The sequence below is a fragment of the Amblyomma maculatum genome, chromosome 2 (genome assembly GCF_055883805.1).
Source record: "Amblyomma maculatum isolate TAMU_Amacu chromosome 2, ASM5588380v1, whole genome shotgun sequence".
Classification (NCBI taxonomy): Eukaryota; Metazoa; Arthropoda; class Arachnida; order Ixodida; family Ixodidae; genus Amblyomma; species Amblyomma maculatum.
Genome location: NC_139345.1, coordinates 109028910 through 109047773, shown reverse-complemented (window position 1 = coordinate 109047773; position 18864 = coordinate 109028910). Strand labels below are relative to the sequence as shown.

At 43.3% G+C, this 18864-nt stretch overlaps 1 protein-coding gene across 1 annotated transcript in view; it reads right to left on the bottom strand.

Annotated features, from left to right (window-relative positions):
- Nucleotides 1-18008, bottom strand: part of LOC146199538 (WASP homolog-associated protein with actin, membranes and microtubules-like) — a 41080-nt gene extending 23072 nt beyond the window's left edge. Inside the window, exons 1-4 of the mRNA XM_084595048.1 lie at nucleotides 17726-18008; nucleotides 15666-16172; nucleotides 6158-6334; nucleotides 1179-1386 (exon numbers count right to left, since the gene is read on the bottom strand). Of these exons, the coding sequence (XP_084451174.1) occupies nucleotides 1179-1386; nucleotides 6158-6334; nucleotides 15666-16160 (880 nt within the window). The 5' untranslated portion in view covers nucleotides 16161-16172; nucleotides 17726-18008. The remainder of the gene's footprint in view (nucleotides 1-1178; nucleotides 1387-6157; nucleotides 6335-15665; nucleotides 16173-17725) is intronic.
- Nucleotides 18009-18864: the final 856 nt, after the last annotated feature.

The following is an 18864-nucleotide window of genomic DNA, read 5'->3' as shown; positions in this document are numbered from 1 at the left end:
GATTCGCATTTTCCCTGCATCAATTTCAGGCAGTGAAAGCTGCGCTCCTATCTTCTTGGCTCTTCACTGGCTGCAGTCATTGTCAAATCTTGCACAAACTTTGCAATAGAGACATTTCATTTACCACGGCCGTCTACTGCTACCGCGTGCAGTCAGCACAGCACGCACTCATATGATGGTCCCTGCATGCAGAGTTCGGAGGAATTTGACAGGAAGGTAGCGCTATCTGTCGGCCTCAGGGTTATCTGCGCATGCGTACTTACGCTCACACGGTAACAGTAGACGGTAGCGGTGAGCGGTAGTGGTAATCTAAAAGTCTGTATTAAGATAATCCGCAACAAAAGAAATACCGTCCCAAACGCGTGAACGGCACGAATGACCGATGTGCTAACGACACACAACACAGGAAGAAAAAAAGCAGGCGGCTAGGCCTGCTAGTTACTGCATATTAAACCACAGCTTTGTGGTGGCGCTAGGAGCTGGCACTAGGTATGCTGATGATGATAGCTACAGCCCATGGGCCATACACATAGAAATGGCGATTTCTGTTTCCCGTGGGAGTTGCGCGCTATGGTGCTGTTAATTTTTGCCGAATTGGTAATAATAATGTTCCTAGATTATAGATGAAAAAATACAATACGTACATTTTCTGAAATATACGCTATTTTGATATTCGCAATTCTGAAATAGTTTTAATTGGAGACATGGAAAATCAGCTGGGGATTCTTAAAAATTCATTAATTTGAAAAATTGTTAATGTGGTGTTCGTAGCAATGAGATTTCCTTGTATCCGTATTCAATTCGCATTAGAAAATTTCAATATTTGCACACTCCTGCTTTCTAATAATTTTTTTATTTAGGTAAACAATTTCAGTGACTGTCGGCTTTCTTCGCATACACCTTAATAAGGTCGCTCAAAAAGCTGCAAGATCACAGAGCCAGAAGTTTATAAATCTGCTCTCCATGCATCTCTGCAACTGCAAGACAGTGAAGGGGATTAAGTGACAGCCTGTCAATGTGGAGCTAGTCCTAACTGAACCAAAAACAGCCACATTCAAATAGCTTCATCCAATTGCTAATCTGCGAGTCTTGCAAGATGGGACAAGGTGCAATCCATGCCACACACGTGCTGCAAGCATAACCTGCCTGCACGGTGGCCTTTCAAAGAGCACCCAGACCTGTGACTAGCTCCACAGTACGGCGATAGTACTCCTGGTAGAGGTGCTGAGTGGCCTCGCTGGCTGACTGCGCACGAGCCTCCCACTCCTCCAGATCCCTGGTTGCCTCAGCTCGAACACGAGGTCCCAGACGGGCGTCATCTGCCTTAAGGCGGGATGCACGGCTCCGGTCAGCTGCCAGTTCACGCAGTTCCAGAAAGGGCCCCAACTGCATAATGGACGACAACAATGATGGTGATCATGCAGTCCAGGAGGAGATTATAGGTTCGATTTGGTTCATAGGGCTTAACAGTGTAAAGTGACCCATGCTACAATGGACACCGTAGTTAAGGGTTCTGAAAACTTCGACCACTTGAGGTTCTTTAAAGTGCCCTAACATCGCACAATACAGAGGCACCTTGCTTTTCGCCTTCATTGAAAGCCCGCCGCCACAACTAGAATTTGAACTCATGTCCTTGGAGTGAGCAGTCGACCGCCCTAATCCCTCATCCAAGGCAGTGAGAACATTAAGGCGCATTATTATAAGGGTCTAGGAGAAAGTTTCAACAATCATGCTTACAATGATTACCGAAATTACCATGATTATGGTGATGACATTAATGACTGCTCTAGTTTTAATGTGACAACAATAAAAAATACTTTGGACAGGAACAACAAGAGTGACCATGGCGGCTCTGCACATTTATAAACACAATTCCACTGAAATCTCCATTTTCGCAAACTATGTTCTCATTCTCGCAATCCAAACTACACCTCTTAATCTGCAGAATACACAGCCTTATATATCATCTGGCTGCACAGTAATGCTGCAGCTAACTAACTATAACCACAGACAGAAGCTTGGTTGGTTGGCTTATAAGGTTTAATGTCCCAAAGCGATTCAAGCTATGAAAGACGTCAAAGTAGAGGGCTTCAGAAAGCTAGACCGATTGGAGCTCTTTAACATACACTGACTTCGCACAGCACATAGACTTTTTGCCTCCATCGAAAAGTGGCTGCCGCTGCCGGGATTCGATCTCACATCCTTGGGGCATAGTAGTTGAGCGCCGTAACCACTGCAGCACCAGGGCGGGGAGACAGAAGAAATGAAAATATAATCAGAGCAATAAAGGAACGCTGAGGACCACTTTATCTTTCTCAGCAAGAACATTCTATGGCTCTTCCTGGCTACAGCGATGTTTGGTTCGCAGAAAAAGCACATACATTTATTGCAGCGAAAACTGGATCTAAAAGAGTATAGAATAATATCTCGACTGTATGTTTCCTTTGTAATGATGAGCAATACATTACTATACATATGTATATGTAATATGACAGTGTCTTCGCCTCTGACTGCCAAATAATTAAGAATTGAGTGCTTCTTTCACCAGCATTGATTTTGGGTTTAGGAACCGAGAAATGGCTATGACATCAAAAGTCAATATAGGTCACATGAAGCATGAAGAAAACTACAATACAATCGCCGTTTCTAAAATCATGATTCCAGCTTTTGAGGCAGACAGGATTTAGTGTTGCTGTGAAATAAAATGGTGAAATAGCAATTGCATCGTAGGGATGAGGGGAGGGAGTGTTGAGGGCAGTACCCCTAAAACCCCGAAGTAAAAAATGTTACATAGGAAAACCATATGTCTAAAAAAGTACTACAAGTACTAAATATTCTGTTTGGCGCGGATTCATTGTTTCGTGCATAAAACAGCTGAGCTTGTTACGGGTCATGCAAGAGCCTGATTCTCGCCAATAAGTGCCAACCATAGCACATCCTTTTCTAAGCGAATTATATGCACGTCATGCTCCATCATAGCACAGCATCAGCATTACTCTGTCACGCATATCCTCGCATATCCTCATTCTAAACACACTTGCCAGCTTGAAGCACTTTTTGCTTCTTGCAAGTCGTCACAGAACGAAAAATTCAAATGTTGATGAGAGGATGAGAAAACAAAAGGCAGAGAAGGCGAATGTGGAGGAATTGCCTGTATGCAGTTTTACCCTCCTTCTATACATGTCCGTGAGCTCGTTCAAGCCATTATTTCACTCTGGCGTAAGTTAGAAAAAAAAGAAATTGCCACATAATTCTTCTGCCTCTGCAAAGTTGACTACTAGCTGTCACACAACAGGCGTCACATCGATGCTTTCGTTGCATTTCTGACCAAGTCAAGGCCAAAAATGAGTGCCAAACTCTAGAAAGTGCATCGTTCAAGATTAATTTTTGTTGGCGTCAACAAATTGAGAAAGTGTTGGTTTGGAAAATAGCCAAAGTAAACATGCATCCAAAGAAAAGGTAGGCGTCACACATGTGTTATGCAGTGAAAGCACAGTTTTCCAGTGGCACTGGTTGTGAAATTCAAAAATATATTTCTTGTGTAAGACGAAATTTACTCAGACAAAAAATTGTAGATTGCAAGCTAAGAAGTGTATGTGTTAAAAGAACTATCTCGTGTATTTTTATCTCGAGGGCCTTTATGTTTAATTTAGGTCTCAATCTAAGAACAGTATCACTTTTTGCGAACTTTGGGACTGATTTCCTCAAAAAGTATGTTTTAAAGAAAAATTATTTTTGGTGCAAAATTTACCGAAAGATTAACGGTAAAAAATTTTATTTTGACTAAACCATGAATGACGTTTATGATTAAAAATACTGAAAACACAGAACTTTTGGTTTCCTTATTGAACTAAGAAAACGCAGAAAAGGCTTGCATGGGAACACTAATGAAGTTAAATAAAAGAACAATCCCATCTGCGATAATATAAAATAGAATCTGGTATTTTGTCTGTTTTTGCACTCGATTTAAAAATATTTAAATGCAAGCATCTTCTGCATCTTCCCAAAAACTTTGAAAGATGCTTACATGAGGAAAAAAAAACTTTTTTAACAAAACTAACTTGGCAAAACAGTATTCACACAATCAACAAATGCCACATATTTTTTCGTGAGAATTGGAGATGGTCGCTTTTAGGACTTGGGACGTTTCGCTTGGAATGACCGTATACTTAGAATCTGTGTAAATAATACTGTTTGACATATCATTTTCTCTATCGGAAAAATATAACATAGCATTCAGCCGTAAAGGTCTTCATTCAGCATACTACAGAAGTCTTTTTTTTTTTTTCTCCCATTCTTCTAAAACCACTGATCTAACATAAACAGCTGTATTTGAACCATCTGTGTACAAGTCTGTGAAGCTATTGCATTTATTTTTTAGGTGAAGGAATTTTTGAATGATGTGCTCTTGCAGAGTTGGTGTTTTTTGGAACTGAATGAGAGTGAGGTCACACAATGTAGGAAAAACGTCCCATGAAGGTAGAGGGTAAGGTCTTTTGGCAATGCCAGGTGAAAAAACCAGTAGGTCCACATCTTGACAAATTTGCTCACAAATCTCAGGAGCAGGGGTCTCACAGCATGAGGTTTGTTGATGAATATTTTTCTAGAAGGGCACTCTATTACAGGGGAATAGCAATTGTGCTTTGGCAAAGATCTGATTTTAAGTACACAGGCACATGTAAGTGCAATTCTCATTTCAAGGTGAAGTTCATTTGTTCCTACAAGCAGACTGGATAGAGGAGATGCTCTGTATAATCTCCACATGGAAGGCATAGTCCTGAGTTATCTACTGGGTTTTCAATTTCATTAAAAAAAAATTCTAGAAGGCACTTTAGACCACTAAAGTGTGATGAGGCGAAAGCCGTCATAGCGCAGTGGATCGTAGCCCTCCACTATGGCACCTCTATCTCCTCTTCTTTCAGTCCCACCTTCCTCCCTTCTATGTCTGCAGAAAATTGTGACAGATACTGTGCCTTTTCCATCCTGTAAATCAATTTCAAACGTCGCTGATGCCTACTGTATGAACGCCTTCTAGACACCTGGGTATGCTTCTTGTGGTGCGGCGTTCGAGGAAGCGGCAAATGAAAGGCGCCACACGGACGCCTGGATCAGACGCCCGGCGGGATCAGCTTCGTATATGCATGAATCGCCTTGTGACTTCATGACCAGTCGTGGCGGTACATTGCACACTCCTTGTCGAACAGAACCAGCATTTCATTGAATGCATCAAAGTTCACCGGCGTTCTATAATTCGTTTACAAGAAAGGAAAGGCGCAGTATCTGTCACTCATGGAATCCCGCTATCATCCTCACGGTAGACAAGGGGAATTATGAAGAGCGTCTGGTAAAATGCAATTGGTAAAGCGCTCGGCTGGGGATCCAAGAAATGGAGGTTCGATTCTCGGTGGAGACAAGGTTTATTAATTTATTTTTAACTCTCGCTCTAGAAAGCGTGACACCTCTGCTGACAACCTTTTGCTGAGAACCTTCTGTCGACAACAATGAGGCATTAAAGGCTTTCACCTTAATATCACTGTCTAGCTGAACCATACACTATGCTGCCTTAGCCTAAGGAGGAGCGCTAAGAAATGTTGCCTTGTGATAAGGACAGGGTAATATACAGACACAGATCGGCTTCAATTTGGCTTCAATGTCCCTTTAACCACTTGTTCATCATACTAGCCAAAATAACCAACCTGCAATGACATGCACTTCATGCACTTAGCCACAACTTAATGTGCAGTGTTAAGACATTATCAAGTACAGGATGCTGAACTTTAATGTTTAAACTCCTAAATGCACAAGTGCGATTCCAGCAAGCTAAAAGTCAAAGGCAGAAAAAAGTGGCACTGCTGCTCCTCTTTTCAGTCTTCCACTTCAGCTTTCATTTGCAGCAATTTTTGACCTTGTGCACATTTGTGCAGTTTTTTGTGTGATCTGTATGCATGTGTAACAAAGGAGTAGCCTACTTCCCCTGAATATTGGCTTGTCCAGGATGCACAATCCCTGTCCAGCCAATACTGACCAACATATTCCATGCCATCATATTCCATCATATTTGACGAGTAAAGGGGGAAGGCTACACCACACGGTGCAGATCCATTTCAAAAAAGCTGAAGTGTTAATTTAGTGGTGCCCACTTTGGTAGACTGCCTACCTGGAAATTGTAGAGCTCGGCCAGGGCAATGGATATATTCGCCACCACCTGGTCCTCCAGTGCATATACTGTTGACAGCTCCAGCATAGTTTCAGACCGCGAGCGAAGAGACAGCACCTCGCTCAGGTCGGCATAGGCACGCTCCAGGGTGCGTTCCAGGCCGCGCAATCGAAGTTCCTGTGCCCAAGCGTCCACAAATATACATCCCAATTTTTATGCGCGCAAAATAATATGAATTGCTAACAAAGGTATCTGCCTACTACAGACTCGGCAGCAATATATAACAGGATAGTTAAGCGGGCGAGTTGGTGATACATCATCCAAAAAACAGCGCGAACAAACGGGGACGAAAGGAAGAAACCACAGGAACAAGCGCTGACTCTCAACTAAAGTTTAATCGCAGGAAACATGTTTATATAAGGAACAGAAACAATAAAACACCAAAACCAGAATGCCCGTGTTACTAAGTGATATCCAGATATGCAACCTCAAAGTCTTGCAGGAGCAGGGAAGGTTTGCTGACACACAATCTTTCTTTCTGAGCCATATTACACGCCTCGATGATTTCCCTGGTCAACTGGTCGGGGTGTTTGTACAAAATGTCAGTAAAAGGCAAGGACGGAAAACAGGATTGACACTCACGGCGCTTGTTCCTGTGGTTTCTTCCTTTCGTCCCTGTTTGTATGCGCTGTTTTTTGGATGAAGTAATATATAGTTATAGGCTGAAACATTTCTAACCACACTGCAGCCAAACAAGACAATATAGGAAGGTAATGTAAACTTATTTCGGTCCTCTCCACAATCAACAACTTTCAAGACTAATGAACTTCGCCCCTGAGAGCGCTTTGGAATGAAAACGTCACTTTATTTAGCCAATCACATGTCCCCCTTATTCCTCCTCCACCTCTAATGGTTCTAATTTATTGCTTTATGACAAGTACATAGGTAACTCCTTCAATGCTAACTAATTGAAGCAATGTGATGCTTGCTATAACTCAGTGCGTTACAATACAGTCATTGAAGATTGTTGGTTTATACTTGGCTGATGAGTTAACTCCCCAAAGTGGCTGAGGCTATGAGGGACGCTGTAGCAGCAGGCCTGGAATAATTTTAACCACCTGAGGCTCTTTAATGTGCGCCGACGTTTCACAGTACATGCACGCCTTGAATTTTTCTGCTATCTCATGAAACATAGCCACTGCCACTAGGATAAAGCTCGTGATGCCTGGTTCAGTAGTCAAGTGCCCTAACTACCGAGTCACTGAGGCAAGGTGGTGCTTCAAGCAAGGTTTTAATGTTTAGATGCATACACATACATTCCTTGTTAATTTGTTTTAGTGAAAGATAAGAATAAGCAAGCAAGAACATCAAAGGCATTCATCTTAAACAAGCTAGGCCAGTTTCTGCTGCAAAAGGCATCGACAATCTGTCAACTTTTGCAGCGTCAGATTAAGCAGCTGATACTAAGCTGCAAAGTATGTATTATGTCACGAAAACTGCCAAATCTTCAAAGCGGTACTGTCCCTATGGGAAGAGTACGGCTTCTCCAGCGCCGGCATTTCTAAAAGGACCGCACCAACCTAAGGAAGCTAGCATGGAAGAGGCGGCCATGGCTTCCCAGACCATGGAGCAAGCAGTACATGGAGACAACCACCCGTCCAGCGAGACTTCATCGCTGAGTGGGGATGAGTCAACGATCGTGAACGGTGACAGGTCAGTGGCCGATATGGCTGACGTGGACAACGAGGGCTTCAAGTTGGTGAGTCACCAAAAGCAAAGAATGGTTGGGATCCCAATAGTACTTTTACCCACAGAAAAAGGGATTGATTTAAGAGAGAGGAACCCCATCTTGCTTTTTGCAGCCATTCAATCACTGCTCAGATCAGCTCCGATTCGTAGCCAGTTCAGTATGCAAGGGGCTCTTAAACTGGATTTCTCAACGGAAGAGCAGGTTGACAAGCTCCTGCAGTGCTTTCAGATTGGTGACATCAAAGCTAAAGTGCGGTTGCCCCATTCCTACATGAAGAACACCTGTGTTATTAAGGGTGTACCAAAGTGGTACTCAGAAAGCGACATACTTGATTACTTGAAACCACAAGGTGTTCTGCACGTGAGGCGACTCGAGCATCGTGTGGAGTCTCAAGAAAAGGAATGGGCTGCGAAACATACCAACTCTGTCATGTTGACTTTTGCTCCCAACTCAAAGCGCCCCAAAAAAATTGACCTGGGATTCACAAAACACGCACTCGTCGATTTCACTGAAGCTCCTCCACGGTGTTTTAGATGCCAACGGTTTGGGCATGTGACCCAAGTTTGCACAAAGGATTGACGCAGTAAGCGGTGTGATGGCGACCATGATTTTAAAGCCTGCAAGGCAGATATCACTTGCACCAACTGCGGTGGTGATCATCCAGCGAGTTTTGGTGGCTGCCCCTTCCGTGTGAGCGCTCTACATTGTCGAATCTTTCATTGCTGGTCCCAAAACCCAACCGACTGAGAAGCCTGTGCCAGGCATTGAAGAGTTCCCAGCGGTGGAGGCGGATGTTGTCGTGTCAACCAGCAGTGTCCCTAAAAGACCCGAGTCCAGCAAGATGCCAAGGTCCACTGCGTGCCAGCCGTTTATTCGACCTCCAGTAAAAAGTTGCCACGTTTCTGAGCGACCGGATCATAGCCAGGCTCGATGGCAGGGAGGACTTTCCTATGCCTTACAAGTGACAAGAAAACCAGCTACTGTGGCCGAGAGTGTGTCCCTGTCGGCATCTTTTGTGACGTTGTGAGTGAGTGCCTTGCGCAAAATAAGGAGCTCAAATCAAGGTGTGTCCGACCTTCTCCATGTTTTGTTTGGGGCCCTGCGTTCACATGTTCCAGCGATGCCGCCTGGCAACCTGAAGAACTTGCTACAGCTGGTGCTTTCATTCGAGTCCATGATTACCACCTTCGCAGCCAACTTCCTTTCGACCTAATATGGCTGGTGTTCATCCTCATGAATCTAAAATCCACCGAAAAGTGCCATTTATATTACAATGGAACTGCGCTGGGATTTTAAGCTGGTTAGCTGAATTGAAACTATTCTTGAAAGAGACTTGTGTTCCAGTATTCGCCCTGTTCGAAGCTGGCCTGCCAAGCAGGAGATATTTGACTGGATATGTCGCCCATAAAAACTGCAGCATAAAGTCGTTTCCAGCAGGCAGCGCCGCGCTTTACGTATGAAGGGAAGTTCCACGTTTCTTTAAACGTTACCAATCTTTTCACGGATGACATTGAGGTAGCGGCTAGGAAAATACAGCTCGGCTTTCGAACTCTTTCTATTGCATCCGTGTATGTGTCCCCACGGAAGAGAGTAGCAATTGATTTGTTTCTGCAGCAGCTCTGCGACTGCTGCCCAGCTTCTCGAATCATCTGCGGTGATTTCAACACCCATCATTCCATGTGGGGTGACAGGAACCCGGATTCCCGTGGGTGCAAACTCTTAGACGTTATTGACAGTTTGGACCTGTGTGTTGCCAATGACGGAAGCCCCACCTTCTTCCTGCCTCCAACCTCAGCAACAACTATAGACCTAACTTTGCATTCACCTGATGTCCGCACGAAGTGGTCAACAGCACCTGACCACATGGGAAGTGATCATTTTCCGATTTTTGTATTTGCTGCCGACTTTCGTATGGGCGGTACTAAAATCTGCCATGTTGTCAACTGGGACAAGCACAGAGAGCACCTAGAACGTATTCTGGTGATATTACTAACAAAATGATTTCTAGTAAGATGGCAGCAACTATGGTGATCAAGTTAGCCGGTCATTTTCCTGCCCTGGATTTAAAACTCGGGAACCTTTGCGCAGCGAGAATGACAGAGCAACATCTCATGCGGAAGAAGGGCGACAGATACTTGAAGACTGCCTACAATAAATAGGCTGAATTCTGCCATTCGGCGATACACGAACAAGCTCTACAGGTTGCAATGGGCCTCATTCTGTGCTAGTTTGACTGTATTCTCACCGATGACGAGAATATGGCGAGTCATTGGCAGTTTTGCTGGAGAACCTCGCCCTTTGAAGACTTTTGAAGCTCTTGCAATGCGCAAGGAATAACCCATTGCATGCTTGGCAGAGGAGTTTGCAGATGTGATTGTATCTGCAAATACTGGAAATGGCCTACACACACCACCTACTTCCTCTACGTCTATCATGGATGCCCCATTCACGCTTAGGGAGCTTCAGACTGCGCTCAATGGCCTGCGGCACCTGTGCGCACCAAGTCCAGATGGTATCACCAACCAAATGCTGCAGAGCCTGCCCCTGAAACTCAGGAAGGAGCTCCTAAACTCCATCAATTGAGTTTGGGAGACTGGCAGCATTGTTCTGTCATGGAAGGTGGCATATGTCGTTCCAGTGCTGAAGTCTGGCAAAGACATGACCGACATTGCCTCGTATCGCCCTGTGTCACTGACCTCCTATGTGGCTAAGCTGATGGAGAAGCTGGCAAATGAACGCTTATCGGGGTGGCTTGAGGACACCAAGGCACTGCCAACATGTATGACAGGATTCCGCTGGGGACTAAGTGCCCAAGCCAAGATAGTGTCTTAGATTTGGTGAGCTATACTGAACACCAGAGAGCTTTCGGCCTTACCACCTAAGCCATTTTTCTTGACATTGCAAAAGCTTATGACAGAGTGTTTCAGAGCTTCATTTTGAACAGATTGCAAGGCATAGCTATACAGGGCCATATGCTAAGGTTCATTTACTCCTTTGTTAGTGGTCGTATGATTTTAGTATGGTTAGGGAGTACTATAAGCACCGAAAGGGCTGTATCACAAGGTGTGCCTCAAGGAAGTGTTCTTTCCCCAACACTCTTTAACATCATGAGAACTAGCCTTCCCAATTCATTGCGAAAAAATTGCAGGCAAGTGCATATGTCAATATATGCTGACAACATTTATATTTGGATTACTGGCTACCAACACAAGCAGTTAGCCCTGATGACTCAACAGGCTCTACCTTCGGTACAAGCTTACCTTCAAGGTGTGGGATTGTCTCTATCAGCGGAAAAATCCGGCTTTTTTCTGTTTCAGGTGTAGGAAGATGTTATGTGCATTTAAAGATAGACCTTGGTCCCTCTTACTTTCACCAATTCAATCACACACGTTTTCTGGGTGTCATTATTGACTCTCGTCTACAGTGGCGAAAAGCTGTCGACGCGTTGTCTCATCTCTATCTTCACGTCTCAATGTGATCCGTAGATTTGCAAGTGAGCAATGGGGAAACCATCCTTCTTCAATGGTCAAACTTCATCAGTCGCATAATGTACCAATTACACTTAATTTCCCCCTCGGCATCACAGCTTGAACGTCTCGAAGTTTTCCGTAGAAAGGGCCTAAGCAGAACCACTGGAGTTCCTCAGGCGGCAGCCAACAATGCAGTGCTTCATGAGTCACTATCAAAACCTCTTAGCATTGTCGCTTCACAGAGATTACTAATGCAACTTGGCCGCCTCGGAGAGATGGTAGCTAGGCAATCCCTTCTTCGGCGGATCCACAAGAGATCTGAGTCGAGAGCCTACTTGGCACTTAATACTCTTACTTCCCTAGGCAGTAATGTTCGAAGGCAAAGGAAACGGTTGAAACCACTCTGGTCATTTCCGACCCTAGACTGTAAGGTCACGATTCCCCATGTGAATGCAAAGGACAGTTCTCCTTCAGCGGCAATGCATTCGCTCACATTTTCACTTATGGTTCTGTAGACAAAGTCAGAAATCTAGCTCAGCGGCTTTTTACATTCCTTCTATGGACTATAACGTGGCCTGCACGCTTTACTGAAGTCGTATCCTCCACAACGGCTGAAAGTGTTGCTATTGAGGTGGCTTTACGGAAGCTAAGTTCTTGTTCGGCTCAACCTGTTGTCATCCTAATAGATTCAAAATCTGCCTTTCAAAGGTCAGAGCGCAGTTTCCCTACTGATGCCTTGTCTATAACCTCTCTACACTTGGTGCAGAATCTGCACAGCAGAGGCTTTACTTTAAATTTCCTATGGGTGCCCTCACACATAGGTGTCGGAGGCAACGAGGTGGCAGACAGTCTCGCCCATAAAGCACTGTCAAGTACTTCCTCAAAAAAAGTCCCTCAAGATAAAAAAAAAAAAAAGACTCTTCAGAGAGACGGTACTCAACCGTTTTAGTACTCTGTGGAGTGTGCCCCACAAGCCATGTGTGACCAAGAGACTGAGAAGACATCAGGCCACTCTACTACATCAAATTCGCACGGCCTCTGCTCGTACTCCTGTCTGGATGCATAAGACGGGCATGGCATCATCTCCACTACGTTCTATATGTGGTGCGTGCGGGGATATAGAACATTATATTATGTGCTGTCCAGAGTACAACGCGAAAAGGCATGTGATGCTCGCTTCCTTCAAGAAGACAGGAGTCCTTCATGATGCACTTCAGGACATTGTCTACCCAAGTGGATACCAGACATGCAGAAGGGAGGCTTCACGCATTCTCTTACAGTTTCTGCAGGACACTAATCTTGACTCTAGATGGTGACAGCTGGAATGGACTACGTTCTAATGTGAGCAAATGTGTGCGTAGATGGTGACTTCTGGAGTGGACTATGTTATACTGTGAGTGAATGTGTGCATAGATGGTGACTGCTGGAGTGGAATATGTACTTTCATAAGTTACTGTGCACATAGTGGGGTAGATTTCACAGATATTAGGATTATTTTTTAACACATAAGTGATGCTATGGTGGAGCAATTTCCGGTAGAATAAGCAAAGCTAATCCCACCTGTAGCATACAACAATTCAACTCAACTAATGTTCACAAGTGTCATTTTTTTGTCTAACCTTACCTCAAAATGTGCAGATAATAGCTTTGTTTATTCATTTTAGTTAGCCTGGTCCTGCCAATGCCTATGTTCTACAGGGGCAAGGTCAAAATGATAGACATATTTTTAAGTAAACTGAAAGAAGTAGTCATGTCATAGTACTTTGCTAAGTAAAGGAAGCAAAATTGGGCAAGGCTACAAAAGAAAGATAAATGAACAATTAAGCTGTAAGGTGCAATGCAACAAGAAAAATATTGCTCCATCTCTCAGGAACATAGTAAAGCCATAGTATCATTTCCCACCCACCTGTCATTACTGTCATTTCCCACCCTGTTCACCATCTGACATGTTTTAACTGACATAGCAAGGCTTAAGTATGCAACTTTACATTTTCACAGCAGCAGCTATGTATTAAGATTCTATACTATTTGGCTGCAGTGTACAACAGAGCTGATTCTTGGATCACTTGATTGCACATATAGGTGGAGGAACTATATATACCACAGACTGAGGAGGACTTGAGACAGCAACAACACAGAACACTGTTTTCTGACACTATCTTGTGAATACAATGGACGGCACTGTTAATGGCTACCTTAAGTGAAACCAAGGAGGTTATATATAGAACTTCTGAAGTGGAAGTGACGCCCAAAAAGTGAAGCCAGCATCCGCCACCTTGAGAGGGGCAGAAACGCAGTGCCGAACGTTTGCTCTATATCAAAAGTCGCATATGTGGAGCAAAAAAAAAAAAGAAGTTTTGTTTTTGTCTAAGATTTTCACGCTCTTGTCTCATAAAAAAAAAAAGTTTGCCGCAAAATTTTCTTCAAAGTGAAATTTTTTGTCACTTTAGCGCTGTTTAATGATTGTGGCTGGCTAATAAGCAATTAAGGCTTTAGGAAACAAAATACATAATTCAAATTCAGGTGTTTTGCTTTTTGTATTCGTACTTAAATTTAATTGAAAAACTATGAAGTTCTTGCTTATTCATGATTTTTAAAATGGAAATATCTGCCTTTATAAAAGCCTTACTGTTCAAAATAAAAAATATTTTCTAGTTCCTTACAGTAATAAACTAAAAACGCATATATGTTATCTTAATTATTAAAATTTCGATTGCTCACAGTACATTCATCTGTATTTCATGATCATTTTGGCCAAGTGTATTATAATTAAGTGCACTGATATGCTAACAAATTTTTAACTGAAATCCTATGTGGTCAAACAAAAATCCCTGAAAATTTGAATAGAATCACATTAAACTGAATTTCGTCCTAGAAATTGTAAAGAGAAATCGGTTATCAATAGAATACAATGACGTATCTTGCCTTTCTTTATTAGTTGCCAAATTACTTTAGTTGAAAGAGGAATTTATCGAAAGGAAGCCACACGATTATTTACCACCAAAAGAAACAATATGAGCAAGAAACACTTTGCTGAACAGAGAATCTCAAAAATTAGTCCCAAATGTCGCCAGAATCATTCCATTCAATCCCGTGACAAATTTAAAGCCAATCACAAACTGAACTAAGCATGCAATCAGCTATGCATAACTACACGGTTATATAGAAGACTTATTAAATTATACAAGGCAATGAGACCAAAACTTCGATATGAGTTGTACTCTGAGAAGCTGTATTCATACATGATAAATACAACAGTATAAATGTACTAGTGCATTAAAAAGTTTCCAGAAGATGCAATTCGATCAATTACATTCTCTTTACCCCGCTGTTGTGCAAATTGTAAATTAAATAGTAGCAGTATGCCTATAATCGACGATAAGGCAGATGAAAAATGTCACTCGTTTCCAACTTAAACTTGCATGCTGTTAGTGAATCATAGAACGCAATGTGAGCCTATATGCATCTCAAAATAGCGCGCACCGATCCGTGTGTTCAGTAACTTCAGGGCCAGTTTACCACTGTATTATATGTGCACTATGCAAGATCCCTTTGACACCGCAGAAATATATTTTTTACCCCAAGAAGCATTCATAAAATTAATAAACGCATAATACCATTTCATCAAAGTTCATCATAAATATGCCGCACAAGGCATAAAATATGGGCTCTCATCAAAGCTCTTTGGCCACAAGATAATTTAATTGTGGTATTTTCAAACGTAACCGCATGCAAGCACAAATGAAACAAGTGAGATGACCCTGCACCAGCCACACTCTCTCACACTGGTGTCTGTAGGGGATCGCCACTCTAGAAGTTTATATAAACTCATTGAGAGAAATGTACGCAAGTATGCACAACAACCTCTGCAACAAATGCACAAACGTAATATTCCCTCCAGCAAGCATCCTAGCGGTCAAAATTGACACAGAGAACAGCCCAGAACCACTCAAGAACCAAGGGTCACAAACTAGACGCATGTTGAAATGCAGCTCGAGTGGAAAAGTGAGAAGGCCAAGAACACTGAACATCCACGGTGAACTTACATCAATACTTCACAAACGATGTGTTTGAAAGCTGTTGAATTTTAGTGTATGTTCACTGTGCAAGTGTGCAAATGTTTGTTTGTTTTTTTGTTTGCTTGTTTGTTTTACGACTTGGAAAAATACTGGAGAACCACCACACACTTTCATAAGTCAGGGTGGAAAATTTTGAACAATTCCAGCAAAACCACAGGCAGGTCTTTTCTAGCCTGAAACAGAAGAATCAGGTCACATCATGCTCTTACCTGAACATCCTCTTCATAGTCAGTCAAGTAATCTTCCTCACCAAAGAGCACCGAAAAGAGCAGTCTCTTCCCCGTTGCATCGAGCGCCTGCTTAAAATAGCCCTCTAGTTGCCTGCACACCTTCTCCTCTACAGATGGTTCCAGTTCTTCAGCCTTGTAATTCCTTCCCGAAAGCAGCCCAAAGAAGCCTCGTGATGCTTTGTTGTTCTGTGACCCACTCAGTGGAAAAGAGTCCTCCAGTGCTGGGCACATGAGCAGGAGCTGTCGATGCACATCACGCAGGGCCTCAGGAGAAAGTAGTGCAGCCCGAGCCCCATAGTTGTCCTTGTCACAGGCACGGCGCTCACCCTCCGAGTAACTGATTGCAAACTGGCACTCGACACGGTTGAAGGCAACATTGAAGCGCGAAGTGCTGTGCGCAGGCACATCGACAGGATCAAACAGGTTCTCTCGGATGGCAACCCAACCTTCAAGGCTGTCTTGTCGTTCACCCATGGTCCATTCACGCTGCATGAAACCGGGAGATTTGACTTAGTCAGTAATGTAATGCTTTACATACTATTAGGCTATACATCAGTCAATTACGACGCAATAACTCTACTGACATCAGACAGACATTGCAAACAAGCCTCTATAAACAGAAGTATTTTTTCAAAGCATTTCAAATCTGCCGACAAAGTGAAGTCTGATTAAAGCAATGCTAAAGTAAACGGCTACATCTAGTGATACCAAGGTATACCCATTATTACAGCGCCTTAATGAACTACTCTGTACACTAAGTAATGAATATGGCACAATGTAAATGTTGAATATCTGGACAGAGAATAACCACTTCAAAAAAAAAAAAAGAAATACACTACCATGGCTGGCGCAAATGCTAGGCTAGTTAGCGTAGCATATCGGAAGCATTTTATCTCCTGGCAACAAAATAAAAGAGCTAGTGTGAGGTTTTAAATTAATGCACCACAGGCTGAAAGCTACGGGTTCAGATGCAACTGTGCAGGCAAAATAGGGAGGTGATACGATGAACTCCTGAATGTGGTTGCATAGCCTGTGCAAGAACTAGTACAAGCACAGGTCACGTTGTCACGTTACCAAATAATGCATTCGCACAGAGACGGAAAGGGGGGGAGTTCCCGAATGGCCGCAACCAAGTCGTGTTTTATTAAGGGCATGAATTTCTGCTCGCGAGATCGTGTGATCACGTCACAACTTAGCTATGTGGGTCGCTAGTCGTCCCGTGTTCCGGTGGCACAAATGCTGCCGAGGTACTCGGAATGATTAGCAGCAACGCAAGCTCCCATTGGGTTATCAGTGAGTTCCTGCCACATCGCCGCGGTAGTGAGTTATGGGCACGAGATGCTCGCGACTGCACGTTATGGCCCAGCGAAACGAGAAAAACACGATGATCCGCGACCACGACAAGAGCAACAAAAGCGTTAACGTGCTAGGCCAGATGACCCGCGCGAGTCGCTCCAAAAACCAGTTCTAATATTTGAGAACTTCCTTTACGGTTCGCTTCGCTTTTTTTATTCCCCGAGCGCATCGCACTCGTTCGTTTCGGCTGGACAGGGCGGATGAGTGCGCAGACTGTGACTGATGCACGCACTGCACAGCACGCCCTCCCCTCCCCTGCCGACACTTGCGGCGCCTAAAAATAAACGCTCTCTTTTGCCTAAGCCAAGCATCCGTGATGCGATAAACATGGAAACCGCTCAATGTTTACACGCAACTCTCAAAGCGAAACTGCATCCATTTTGTCAACGACCTTAATTTCTCTTCAAATAACCTCAGTGAGGTAAATGCTGCATCGCAACTAGCATTTGTCGTGCACCTTTAAACATAACTTCCATATGCGAATGCGAAGGGCAACGCAGCGGTTATGTATATTTGCGTCAGCCGGTTAGCAGCACGTGAAAGCAAAATTGCACCCCACGCATATTACACGCCTACTTCAAAAAACAAGATAAGGACAGGAAAATCTGAGGCACACAACCCCTCTTCACCAGAGGTGCCTACAAATAGACTATGTTAAATTAATAAAAATGGGATTTACTTACTTCAATAGGACGGTCTTCTGCTTCACCAGCGGTAAGTAAGGGCTGCTTGAAACAGCCCAAACTTTCTGCGAGACATGGCTGCACTTTTCTACAGCACAGTCCACTGCTCACGCACACGCATTCTGCTGCACAAGTGTTTAAAGCACCTTTGTTCTCACACAAGATTTCAGCGAAGAAACTTCTTTACAATGACGCAAACCTCCGAACACCAACAAACTTTTCTGGCGTGTTCAATCATCTGCAAGGCAAAGTCCACATTCCCATTACAGACGCCGTTTTAGAAAAAAAAAAATGGCAGTTCATTTGAGGGCGCCACTAGTTAGAAAACAAATATTAAACACTCTTTTTAAATCAAAGTACTTTCAAATTGTGCTTTACTAAGTGTAAAATATGGTATTATATTTTGTTACAAAAGCAATTTTGACTTAGTATTTTTTGGTTATGTTTTTGAAGAGTGGTCCATTTTTGTCGTACGTTGACCTCACCTTAGTGCTGGATGCTGTGTTTATATGCAGCGAAATATGTTCACAGGTTTTCCTTCACAGAATTACACACACCTATGAAGCACTATAGTATCAGTAACATTCAATTTAGCACTTTGTGCTTGCTTTACTGGTGGCCAACTACCAGCGACGCCATGGTTAGGACAACTTACGCATGGGGGGAAAGCCAGCTTTACAAGTTGCACGTGTAAGGAGCAAGTAATCTAAAAACGTTGGTAAGGGGCCTATATTTCTATAACTTTTAGGGTTTGTAAAGATTACTCCAATCCACAGTGCTCAGCACTAATGCAGGTACTCAAAATTATACAGTGCATCAGATAGTTTGACCCATCAGTGGGTCGGAAATAACCTTTTATAAACGTTCTTGATACCGAAACAACTCAACGACATCCAAACTACGAAGCGGGAACTCAAGAACTCGAAATCAGTTTAACGGGGCTGTTGACGCGTTTTAATACAGGAATACATCTAACGGCTATATTTTCAGCAGTCTTTGTGGACAATGTTTCCAGTGTCCTCGCGTCCATGCCGATCTCACTCTGGTCCATGCAATGTGCACAAATAAGGCACGAAGTTTAAAAGGCCTCGATAGCAACGTGCCTCTCATACTGTACTCTCTTCTTTAGCTTGATGCAG